Source organism: Aquarana catesbeiana, linkage group LG06 (assembly GCF_042186555.1).
Source record: "Aquarana catesbeiana isolate 2022-GZ linkage group LG06, ASM4218655v1, whole genome shotgun sequence".
In the NCBI taxonomy this organism is placed as follows: domain Eukaryota; kingdom Metazoa; phylum Chordata; class Amphibia; order Anura; family Ranidae; genus Aquarana; species Aquarana catesbeiana.
Window position 1 is genome coordinate 362098160 of NC_133329.1, and position 13659 is coordinate 362111818.

A 13659-nucleotide genomic window follows, 5' to 3' on the forward strand; every position below is an offset into this window, starting at 1 on the left:
CTCTGCACCGCCGGTAAGTGTCCACACCGATCACACCGTCCTCTATACACCGGATCTACACTGCAACCATTCACTGGAAAAGTACACTAATACACCCCATAGTACATACACACCCCATAGTACATACATACCCCATAGTACATACATACCCCAATACACCCCATAGTACATACATACCCCAATACACCCCATAGTACATACACACCCCATAGTACATACATACCCCAATACACCCCATAGTACATACACACCCCATAGTACATACATACCCCATAGTACATACATACCCCAATACACCCCATAGTACATACACACCCCATAGTACATACATACCCCAATACACCCCATAGTACATACACACCCCATAGTACATACATACCCCAATACACCCCATAGTACATACATACCCCATAGTACATACATACCCCAATACACCCCATAGTACATACATACCCCATAGTACATACATACCCCAATACACCCCATAGTACATACATACCCCAATACACCCCATAGTACATACATACCCCAATACACCCCATAGTACATACACACCCCATAGTACATACATACCCCAATACACCCCATAGTACATACACACCCCATAGTACATAGACACCCCAATACACCCCATAGTACATAGACACCCCATAGTACATACACACCCCAATACACCCTCGAATACATAGACACCCCATAGTACACAGACACCCGAATACACCCCATAGTACATAGACACCCCAATACACCCCATAGTACATATTCACCCCATAGCACATAGATACCCCAATACACCCCATAGTACATTGACACCACAATAGTACATAGACTCTCCAATACACCACAATAGTACATAGACTCCCCAATACACCCCATAGTACATACATTTCACAATACACCCAATAGTACATAGACACATAGACTTTCCAATATAGTACGTAGACTTTCCAATACACCCCAATAGCACATATACACCCCTTAGTACACAGGCACCCCAATACACTCCATAGTACATAGACTTTCCAATACACCCCACAATACACTGACTGATTAGAAGTGTCACTACACTGAGCAGATGGGACAAGCCTGGATGCGCTCTGATCACCTACATACCTACCTACCTGGGGGCCTGGAGCTGCTGGGTGTATGGAAGAAAGTTGTTGATGATATGATGGATCATAGAGAGTGAAAGCACATGTGTCATCTACTGAGAGATACTTCTACAGATGTGTGATCTCTATATCTATGTATCTATATGTAATATGTATATGTGGGAATAGATAGATAAAATGTATCATTTTTCTCGATAGATCGTTCTATCTATCTATCTATCTATCTATCTATCTATCTATCTATCTATCTATCTACACACAGGAGTATTCAGTAGGTCATACACCTTGCTGTCCATGACTGTCACCCTTTCCATGTGGTTTTGGGTTACCTGAACTGACCCCCTTGCTTGCTGTTCATATGACTTGGTATAGATGCCCATATAGACTGCTGTAGTGTTCTTGCCCCGGGTGTCTGGCTGGTACATGGTGGGGGGTTGATTTTGCGGTCTCCTGGTTACCGTACACTGGGCAGAGAGATGAACGAGGTGATGCGAACCAATTAATATGGAAGTGATCTTGCCTTGTCTGGATACAATGTAACACACTAATAAGCAATATTGCATGAAGCCCCCGGTGTCATGTAATCCTCAGAGGCTGCTCCTGTGGATGCTGGCAGAGGTGTCACCCAGTTTAATAAGCATTAGATGGATGATAAATAAAGTGCGCTGCTCTCTAGGTTGGTGACATAGCGTGTGTTGTATTGTGGGAAGTGAATGGACAGGGGGTTCGGGTTGTACTTTTATCACCAGTGTAGGAATTCATCTATTTGGATAAAAGTGATGTGAAATAGTTGGTGATCTTGGCTTGTTCCTGGGCCTATGGCTGTGGTTGCTGTCACAATGGAGGTGCCTGTCAATGATTACTCGGGTACACTTACATCAAGTGAACACCCACTATGAGCATCTAATGACTCAACCGTCTGCTGTGTTTACAGTCATTTACAATATCCAGGGAAAGGGCTTTCTCCCCTGACTCACCCACATTCACCACTGTAGATAATATTCATAATTTGTTTTTTCCATCCTGGAATTTAAAGCCCTCCATACCTCCTGTCATTTGTCATTGACGCCCATTAACGTCTCCTTTCTGCCTGCAGGAACCTATGCTGACCCCCTGGGTGCCCCTCCACTGACCCGTTTACATTTTGGAGATTTGTCCCGACAAGAACTACAACACTGTCCTCCTTTACTTTCATCGAAAACGCCCGCAGCCCGGCTGAAGGTTTGTTGCTATTCATTTTGGAAATCAATGGTGGTGGTGGGGGTCAGAGGAGATGGGGGGGGGGGGGGTACTGAGTGCCAAGACAACCTATGTTATGAGGCCACTTATAAGCAAAAAATGACATCTCTTGAGTTTAAAGTTGTCATAGTTTTGTAAAGAGATAACTGTAGAATTGGGATTACATGGGCGTTTGGCCAGCGTTTTTTAAGCGTTTAGAAGGCGTTGGTGAGCGTTAGCGTTGAGAACATTGAACCTCAAGTTTGTTAGCCTTGCAGGTTGTGATAAGCATTGGCTCTCCAGCACAAGCTGAAACTTATAGTCCCACAGCACTCATGAAAGGTTATTTTTTGGGTGGGCATTTGATATATATTTTTTTTTTATGGGAGGGGGCGGCATGGATGACACAATGGTCCAAATAAAAGGGGAAGAAGTATGCAGTTGAACAGCTTGGGTATCTATTTAATTGTCTCATTTACAGCCATGCCCTGTGTTCAGGCTCAGTATGGGTCGTCGCCACAAGGAGCCAGCCCAGCTTCCCAGAGCTACAATTACCACTCATCAGGAGAATACAGCTCCGATTTCTTAACGCCAGAGTTTGTCAAGTTTAGCATGGACCTGACCAACACTGAAATCACTGCCACCACTTCTCTCCCCAGCTTTAGTACCTTTATGGATAACTACAACTCCAGCTACGACGTCAAGCCACCTTGCTTGTACCAAATGCCAGTGCCTGGGCAACAGTCCTCCATAAAAGTGGAAGATATTCAGATGCACGGCTACCAACAGCACAGCCACCTGGCACCTCAATCAGAGGAGATGATGGCACATTCAGGCTCAGTCTACTACAAGCCTTCTTCACCCCCAACCTCCAACACCCCAGGCTTCCCAGTCCAGCACAGTTCAATGTGGGATGATCCTGGTAGCCTCCACAGCTTCCACCAGAACTATGTGGCCACCAGCCACATGATAGACCAAAGGAAAGGTCCTGTGTCCAGACTGTCCTTATTCTCTTTCAAGCAGTCCCCTCCTGGGACCCCCGTGTCTAGCTGTCAAATGAGGTTTGATGGCCACCACATCTCCATGAACGCTGAGACCTCCGGTGTCCACCATGTGGTGGATGGACAGACTTTTGCAGTCCCCAACCCCATCAGGAAACAGGCGGCCATGGGCTTCCCTGGACTTCAACTTGGCCATGCCTCTCAGCTCATAGATAGCCAGCTCCCTTCACCCCCTTCCAGAGGGTCCCCATCTAACGAGGGGCTCTGTGCTGTGTGTGGAGACAATGCTGCTTGCCAACACTATGGAGTTCGCACGTGTGAAGGGTGCAAAGGGTTCTTCAAGGTGAGTTAGAGGCTTAACATGACACCATTCCAGGTCACAAGCTTGCAGATTGTCACATAGAGGTGAACATTCCATGGGAAATGCTTGCAGAGCAGGAAGTGTATCATTAGCCATATCAACACATACTAAGCTGCATTTAGCACATTGATACATTGTTAACAGGGACAGTAAAACATCAGCACAATGTAAATAAACTCCCTTGATACTTGTCAACACAGATACATACACACCTTGATAGATTATCAACAGTATCCCATTCCATAAGTTCCACTCTTGCTATAGAACGTTGATACATTGTAAACTTGACATGCCATTCTATAAAAATTACCTTTGTAATATTGATACGTTGTTATCATGAACAGTGCAACACAATGTAAAGAAACTTCCTTGATACTTGGCTATATACATACACGCCTTGATGAATTATTACCAACAGCACGATCCATAAGAACCCACTCTTGCTATAGAACGTTGATACATTGTAAACTTGACATGACTTTCTATATAAACAACCTTTGCAATATTGATACATTGTTATCAGGAACAGTGCAACACAATGTAAAGAAAATACCTTAATACTTGGCTACATGCATACACACTTTGATAGATTACGAACAATAGCACGATCCATAAGAACTTACTCTTGCTATAGAACGTTAAGACATTGTAAACTTGACTTGACATTCTATATAAACTGCCTTTGTAACATTGATACATTGTTCTCAGGAACAATTAAACAGCAGCACAATGCAAAGAAACATCCATGATACTGGATTACATTACATGCATGCGTTAATAGATGATAATAGATGATAGACAGTAAATGGCATTATCTACAAGAACTCATTCCTCTTATAGAACGTTATATCTTGTGGACTTGACATGATATTCGAAATAAACCACATTTGTAAAGTTAATACGTTGTTATCAAGAACAGTAAAACAGAAGCACGATATAAGGAAACTTTGAATACATTGCATACATACGTTGATAGGTTATTAACAATAAACAGCATGATCTACTCTGCCTATAGAAAGTTGATACATTGTGAACTTGATAACATATTCTAAATAAAGTTGATACATTGTGAACAGGAAAGGAAAAGCAAACACCGAACATAATTTACATTGATTCACTTCATTACAAACGTTGTTACATTATTAATATATGTAAGCAACTCTACCTATAGCAGAGCACTATAAAACATCTGTTATTAGTGTATTGATACATTGTCAACTATTCATACAATGATACAGTTTGTGGGACAGTTAATAGTACAGTTTAAAGCAAGTCATTTGACACATTGATATGCATAAGTCGATGCATTATTAGATGTAACACCAGTCATAACAGTTCATAACTTCGGAATGTTGATACATTGTTAACAGATATTCAGCTCGCTTTAGAACATTGATACTTTATTAAGTTTAATATATGTACATATGTGTGTGTGTGTGTGTATAGTACATTGTCTATATAGCATCCTAAAACACCTGACCCATGTTTACAGGAAGTGTCCATAGCATCCCCCATAAAACCACCTTATAAATGCTCTATAAAACTGATACTTTGTTACACTGCTCTCAGCAGCACATCCTAATGAGGCTTTTTTTTTTCAAAACCTTTACACTCCCTGTCATATTTGTTCTTGGAAGACAAATGCCATGCAAGCCTTGTCACATGAACAGCTCCACGTTCCAATGCAAATGCCTTTAGATACATTGCTACATTATTATTAACATAATGATACACAATAACAAAGAGATTTATAACTGTTTATATATCTTTTTCCTGCTACTAGATGACATCATAATGTTGACACAATAACTGTCAATGTGTTTTGTTATCAGCACATGCTAAACAATAAACAATGCAAACCTTGTGCACTTTTTACACGAATGCATTTAGATGATTTGGATGGTATTTTTGGTATTTTTATATGACTTTGTCAAAGCTTTGGGTTATAGTAATCATTGACAGGAAACATCTTGTAGTCAATATGCTATAATACTACTACTAAAATACTACTACTACTACTACTACAATAATGATAATAATAATCCATCTTCTAAATTCTTACAACGCAATTCTTTAAGTGCTGAGCATAATGAGGGCAATGAGTGTCATTTTAATTGGTCACAATTTTATCCCTAAGAAATTAATAATAGATGCAAGATGTGGAAGCAAAGCCTTAACACTTTCATAATCCTTGTGCCTGATAACACAAGCCAGTGATGACATATATTGTGAACAATTAAATCGTGCCTGAACCCCTTCCAGCAGATCTTGCTGCATTTCTATTTTTTTTGCTCTGCTTGTGTTTGGGTGAACACAGATCTGTTTTGCATGTGCTCCCAGCAGCCATCCCCCTTTTCAGATTTAAATTGCTTAGGACAGAGAACCGTGTCTGAACTAACCAAGTGGAACAGAATTCCCTATGGTGAAATTAAGTGATCTCTTTATTCCAGCGTCCTGATTGAATAATCTTATCATTTGAAATAGAGCCCTCTCTGAGGGATGTAAATAATATGAATGCTCACGGAATTGTATTTACTGATCGTCTGCTCCTTGTCTTGCTTGGCATAGGAGAAGCAGCTAAGAGCTACCATGACGCCAGCGGTGCTAACGCTCAGTTTTCTGCCTATTAAATGCCCCCCCCCCCCTGCACACACTGACCCCCCACAGGAAAGGCACCCCGACAATCACACCAATTATCCCCATTGCTGGTGATGAGGATGAAACCGGTGTACTCATCGCACATTCTTTTTTCTCTTTTATTTTCCAGCGCACTGTCCAGAAAAATGCCAAATATGTTTGTTTAGCCAATAAAAACTGCCCGGTGGACAAAAGGCGGAGGAATAGATGTCAGTACTGCCGCTTCCAGAAGTGCCTAGTTGTTGGCATGGTCAAAGAAGGTACATCACTTATCTGTAGAGTGCCCGCGCCGGTCTACGTGGGTGCCATGACTTTGAGTGAATGCAGATTCATGTACTAAACTTTGCACTTTCTATGCAATTTTTGCTACTATGTGGCTATGCTTGTATTGGGGCATTTGTTGTGGATGTATCTAGCACAGGGCTTCGCTTATAGTAGTGTAAATTATATATATATATATATATATATATATATATATATATATATATAGCACATTTTAAATAGATTGAAAAATATATTTTTACATAGGTACAAAGATACTTTTACTAGGGATGATAGGCAGCAGGACAGATCGAGAAAGAAAGAAAGAAAGAAAGAAAGAAAGAAAGATAGATAGATAGATAGATAGATAGATAGATAGATAGATAGATAGATAGATCACTTTAGGTGGAGCAATAGAGAGATAGAACGATAGCGAAGCAAACAGAGAGACAAACAGAAGAACAGATACTTTTACTTAGTCTGGCCATACATTATACAAATTTCTTATTCAATTTCCTTTAGATTTACCATCAACTATGTAGTAGAAGGACCTGCCTGATTGCATACAAAACTGAAAGTGTTTAGGTGTCACCTCATATTATATGGATTTAGTAAATCTAAAGGAAAATTATTCAAGAAAATTGTATAATGTATGGCCAGCCTAAGATATAGATAGATAGATAGAGAGAGAGATAGAGAGATAGATAGATAGATAGATAGATAGATAGATAGATAGATAGATAGATAGATAGATAGATAGATAGATAGATAGAACGATAGCGAACCAGGCAGGCAGACAGAAGAACAGATACTTTTAATTAGATACATACAGATAGACAGATAGAAACAGACACAGATAGATATATACAGTAGACAGACAGACAGACAGACAGACAAACAGATAGATAGATAGATAGATAGATAGATAGATAGATAGATAGATAGATAGATAGATAGATAGATAGATCCTTTTCTATAGATAGATAATAGATGGGTAGTGGAAATGCTCGGACTGTTTTGCAGTAGAAGAATATTTGTGGTGTGTGTGTGGGCAGCAAGGATGGCATCGGGCAGATGTTGGTGCCAGGAAATGTCTTATAAGCGCCAGTTGTGCTGCCCAGTGTATTGTTGTTGGTGGTGTGAAGGGTGCCTTTGTGATGAAGCAGAGGGCACGGCGTGCCAAGGAATGTGAGTGGGCACCGACTCCTGAGCCCTTCCATCACACTCTCCTCTCTTCTCTGGCAGTGGTCCGCACAGACAGTTTGAAAGGTCGGAGGGGTCGCTTGCCATCCAAGCCCAAGAGCCCTCAGGAGCCGTCTCCCCCGAGCCCCCCGGTGAGTTTGATCAGTGCCCTAGTGAGAGCCCACGTCGATTCCAATCCGGCAGTCAGCAGCCTGGACTATTCCAGGGTAAGTGGGCTGTACATAGCAGTCTTTTCAGGGCACCCTTACATCTAACCCTTCTGTTTGCACCCCTTAAAGTGACCATGGGACTTTACATAGAGGCCTCTGCTGCTTTCTTACACTTGGTGACACCACGTCTGACTTTATACACTTACCATATGTCAGGCCACGATTGTATAGCCAACCTTCACTTTAGCATATTGCTCTGTACAGACGTCTGTCTCCTGTGAGTTCTGCAGGACACGCAGCGACTAAAAAGTCGCAGCGATTTATATAGTCAAACGTCAGACGTCATACTACGCTTCAATCTGTAAGGACCACATCGTTGGCCACTATGCCTTTCATTTCATTTTACAAAAACACCTTTAATATCAGACACTTTGCCCTTAGGAATTTTAGGATGAAAGTGGGATCTACAGAGGTAGCTCAGCCCAAAAACTGATTGCAGCTCCCGTGGTTCCTGTGATTGAGAGCCCTGACTTCCCTGCAGTAATATTTGCATATATCGGGAAGAAAAATGTTCTCCTGGCTGCAGGAATTTATAGACAGATGTCAAAATTTAAAACACTGCAAAATTTTTCTCTGGTGGATTTTCATTTTCTCAATGTTCTCATGAAGTTTTATTGTTCTTTAGGAACTGGAGATACTTCTATATGTGTGATAGGGATGTATCAAGGGATATAAGGATCTATCTATCTATCTATCTATCTATCTATCTATCTATCTATCTATCTATCTATCTATCTATCTATACATAGATAATGTGAAACTTGGACTAGGACCTTAACTGTCCTGTTTGCCACCATCTTTAGACCTTTTGAACTTGGGGTCTGTAAACACCAATGATGGCCATACATGCTTCCATAAATTACCAATTTCTTTTCTGATTGTTCTCCCTAAATATGAATAATCAATCAATAGTCCACAACCCAATCACACACCACACACAGTGGGGGTTGGATTTTGATCGATAGTTGGAAGATACGATCAAATGTTATCAACCACATTTCTGTTCCATCGAAATACATCAAAATCTGTCAGAATCTGGATGGTGTCTATGGATGCAAATCGATTGATCCTTTTTCCACGCTAGCCGATCGACTCAATTCGATCAAATCTGATTGATCGAAAGGTCTGTTATTGCAATTCGATTGTTTATCAGTTTGATAATTTTAATCAAATTGCACATCAATCAGAAAATAAAATGAAAGCTTGTATGGCCACCATTCGCTATAGGCTGATGAAGGTTTGTAGTGTGGCCGGAACGTTGGTCAATGTCCTTCTGATTGATTGCACATGTTTTCCGACACTCTTGGTTTTTGCACATCTCCAGCAGCAGCTCCTAGACTCAGGTCACACATCTTGTCACCATCCATGGTTAAATTAGCAGCTCTGGCCTCTTGTCCCTTGCTGGTCACAGAACTGAATTGTTCTTTACTTGAGCAATTACGCCTTATGTAATGGGAGCTCATTAATTTGTATCCTTTGTATTTTTTTTTCTTTTTCAGTTTCACGCTAATCCGGACTTCCAAATAAATGGAGATGACACTCAACATATACAGCAGTTTTATGATTTGCTGACCGGTTCTATGGAGATCATCAGAGGTTGGGCCGAGAAAATCCCAGGCTTCTCTGAGCTCCACAAACAGGACCAGGACCTTCTCTTTGAGTCGGCTTTCCTGGAACTCTTCGTCCTGCGGTTAGCATACAGGTAATTACCGAATTAGGTTTTAATTGTTATATAAGCAACCCTCTTTTCAAGGTCAATTGATTTGCATTTTATTGGCTCTGTGGTAATTAGGAGCCTTTTAATCGCCCATTTATTATTCGGATACTAATTAGTTTTTGTCTTTTTTTTCTGATTTTTTTTTAATTAACTCCAGATCTAACCCAGCTGAGGGCAAACTCATCTTCTGTAATGGGGCAGTGCTGCACAGGTTACAGTGCGTCCGGGGCTTTGGCGAATGGATTGACGCCATTGTTGAATTTTCCTCCAATTTACAGAGCATGAACATTGACATTTCAGCCTTTTCCTGCATTGCTGCTTTGGCCATGGTCACAGGTGAGAATTCTTTCCAAACATTTTCTCCTACCTCATTATTTTCTTGCAAACAGGGCTTCATGTTCTTGAGACACATTCTGCACACAGTGGATTCATTTGCGACACTTTTTAATTTTTTTTTTTTACATTTTTCTCCTTCAGAGAGACACGGGCTCAAGGAACCCAAGAGGGTGGAGGAACTCCAGAACAAAATCATCAACTGCCTCAAGGACCATGTGACTTTTAACAATGGGGGCTTGAACCGGCCCAACTACCTTTCCAAACTTTTGGGGAAATTGCCTGAGCTTCGCACACTTTGCACACAGGGTCTCCAACGCATTTTCTACCTAAAACTGGAGGACTTGGTACCACCCCCGGCCATCATTGACAAACTCTTCTTGGACACACTACCTTTTTAAAAAAACATTTTAATAGACAATCTACAAATAACTCCAGACTAAAGGGACTCTACCTGTGAAAAAAATATATATGCAGTTTGGGTACCAAATTGCCAACAGTGAACTTATGGTACATGCGCCAGTGTCAAGCAACTAGCACTGCAGGATCCATAGAAAAAACAAAAACGGACTCAACCTACTGTTTCCTCATCACGTGACATCATTCCTAAGGTCCTCTCTTTAGAACACATCTCTTAAATTCTTGCTAAGAGCATCAAAGAATGACCTCAGTCTATAGTATTAAGGTGACCAATCGCATTGCCCTTCTCTAAAGACTTACAATATATGATTTTTTATTTTATTTTATTTTATTTTTTTTTATTGTTAAAGAAAACTGTAATATATTGTGAAAAAAAAGAAAAAACAGTTCAGTGGATGGCATGAAGGATACAAACGTAAAAAACAGGCTTGTACATGTATAAAATACAATTTAGCTATTTTTAATCATTTTGTGCCTATTTATGAATAAATATTAAACCGATTCTACAAGCTGTGTTTGCAAAAAAAATATAAATATGAATAAAAAAAAAATTGCATAAAAGCATGTTTATACAGTACTAGATCGGAAAACCTTATAGGCAATTGCTTCTTCGGTAATGTCTATATTATATAAATAGTATACAGACACTATGTAGTCTGCTAGATTTTATAAAGATTGGTAGTTATTCGAGCGTCAGAAAAATAAAAACATTTTCTCAACTGTAAAATATGTAGGCACAAGTATTACAGAAATACCAAGACACGGGACACAGCATTGTTTGGAAGTGTCCAACATTCCTTGTTTGTAAGTGTTGTATGTACTGTTGATGTTAATACAAAAATTTATACAGTATCTTCCTTTTTTTTTTTTTTTTTTTTTTTTGTTGTCTAAGACTAAATTGAAAACTTGCATGCAACAGCTTTTCAACGGTTTCCAAGGGTTACCCTACAAAAACCCAGCGGAAATTAATAAGCACTTTGATTTTTATTTTTTATTGTCTCCAAAAAAATGTCAGTTAATATATTATTTCATTGTTTGGAAGTAAAATTTTAATACTGCCATCATCACCTCTAGTATGTTTGTTTTTACAGTCTTCTTCCTTTTCATCCTAGAACGTTTGGAGCGTTTGCAGCGTTTTGTTATGTTTTGAAAGGATTTGTACTGTAAGATAACGGTTCGAAGAAGGATTTTAGAAAAGGACAGTCAGTTTTATAATCTTTGAGCTTTTCAGATCGGGGGTGGTAAAGGAATGCAGATATTTGTATTTATTTATTATAAATATATTATTTTATTTACAGCCTGTTGGTTTTAGACCTGAGAGTTATCTAGTTGCACAATTATGAGCAATATCAACAAGATGAAATTATAGGATGACATAGGTCATAGTTGAGATTTTTAAAAAAGTGACTGCTTATATATGATATCATATAAAAATAAAAGCATAAGTTTATTATGCATTAAGAGAAATTTTAGGTTAGTGGATCTAGTGAAGCTGTGTATTATTTTTGCATAAAAATATGTAAATTCTAAATAATAATAAACAAATAATAATGCTACTACTAATGATAATATAAATGCTACTACTACTACCACCACCACCACCACTACTACTACTACTATTACTACTACGACTACTACTACTGATAATCATTTAGTAGAGTGAAGCTGTGTATTATTTTTGCATGCAAATATTATATATATATATAAATAATAAATAAATAATAATAATAATTCTACTACCATCATCACCACTACTACTACTAATAATAATAATTTAAAAAAGAAATATGTAACTTCAACACATTGATAAATATAAAAGACAGCTGTTCGGCATTAAGGTTAGTATAGAATTCTTTATTTGATAATCCAATAAGATTACAATGTCCTAAAAAACGATCAAAAAATCCCCAAAAAAACTATTGCTTAAACTCAGCTTGCAAAAGAGGTTCATTGTTTTTTTTTTCTCATTCCTTGCAAGCAAAGAAAAACAATATTAACCCAGGGGAAAATAATTCCCTTTTTTTTCCCACTTTTTCTATTTATTAGGTTTTATCAAAAGAAACAATAGTTATGCTCTAAAATAATACCAAATACACAAATACAAAAAAAAAAATAATGTTATATAAATTTAACCAGATTTTATTCCTGGTCTGATCTGTTTTCCTTTTACAATTCTCACCGTCATTTTTTATGACCTTGTAGATAGAATTGAGAGGAATCATTTTCTGTTTATTATCAACATTCAGCAAAACCGTTTGCCTTCCGTTCCATCAAACGCCGGTTGCGTTTTGTTAACGCTTGAGCTGAAGTTTTCCTTTTTTTTGTGTGTATCTTGGGAGCATGACACCCCGATGGTTTAGGGATAGGATCGATAGAATAGTAAGGTCAGTTCAGAAAACGTTTATAAAAAATCTGCAAGGAAGCAGTTACAGAAATGCTTCTGCTATTTGAGTATTTTTTTTTATTTTCTCATTTTGTTTTATATTACATTTATCTTATCGATCTCTTTCTAGTTCTTGCCGCCTGCCCATTTTCCTTCTTCATTTCTACAGCCCTGAGCCCTCTCTATTTAGAAAGGAAGAGATCAATAGTCATGATTGAATACAAATATTTACCTGGGCAACCCCCCCACCCAGCCCCCGCAGAACTATTAAAGGGTCCAATTTAGGCTCTAATCCCCTTTGAGAACAAGTATATAAAACATCATGAATCATTTTTATCCCGAGATTAAAGATTTTTCGTCTCTCCTTTGTAGTCTAGGAAGTTTCAGAGTGAATTTTAGAACTCTAGAAAACTTAGCACCACTGACTACCGCAAAGCCCCCCTCCCCAAAAAAAAGAAAAAAGAAAAAAAGAAAAGAAAAAACCCATTTAACTCCAGCGTTGTATGAAAGTCATCGCACAAGTTACAATTATCATTGTTTGCAACTTTCACATTTTGGGAAAACCAATAGCAAATACACATTTCTGACGCTCTGTGCAAGCATAGTTTGAGCAGCTGGTGGTAAAGCAGGACTTTTGACGCAAAAGTGACGTTTTGACGTAGAAACATAGTAGAGAGACTTTTCTTATTTAGTCCATTTCCGATTAGAAAGCAAAGTAGTTTAAATGGATTCATTGGCTTCATAAGGCTGAGCAGTTTTAAAGATCTATTAAACCCAAAAACAAAAATGTAATATAAAGTATTG

General features: G+C 38.8%; 1 protein-coding gene across 3 annotated transcripts in view; it reads left to right on the top strand.

Annotated features, from left to right (window-relative positions):
• The window catches only part of NR4A2 (nuclear receptor subfamily 4 group A member 2), an 11672-nt gene extending 139 nt beyond the window's left edge, over nucleotides 1-11533 (top strand). The window contains exons 1-8 of one of the 3 annotated variants that reach the window (XM_073634132.1): nucleotides 1-13; nucleotides 2209-2333; nucleotides 2812-3674; nucleotides 6460-6589; nucleotides 7836-7999; nucleotides 9502-9704; nucleotides 9877-10055; nucleotides 10197-11533. The exon at nucleotides 1-13 is cut by the window's left edge and continues 139 nt beyond it. In XM_073634132.1, coding sequence (XP_073490233.1) covers nucleotides 2814-3674; nucleotides 6460-6589; nucleotides 7836-7999; nucleotides 9502-9704; nucleotides 9877-10055; nucleotides 10197-10453 — 1794 coding nt within the window. In that variant the 5' untranslated portion in view covers nucleotides 1-13; nucleotides 2209-2333; nucleotides 2812-2813 and the 3' untranslated portion in view covers nucleotides 10454-11533. The remainder of the gene's footprint in view (nucleotides 14-2208; nucleotides 2334-2811; nucleotides 3675-6459; nucleotides 6590-7835; nucleotides 8000-9501; nucleotides 9705-9876; nucleotides 10056-10196) is intronic. The other 2 variants (XM_073634133.1, XM_073634134.1) reach the window with 2 other exon arrangements.
• Nucleotides 11534-13659: the final 2126 nt, after the last annotated feature.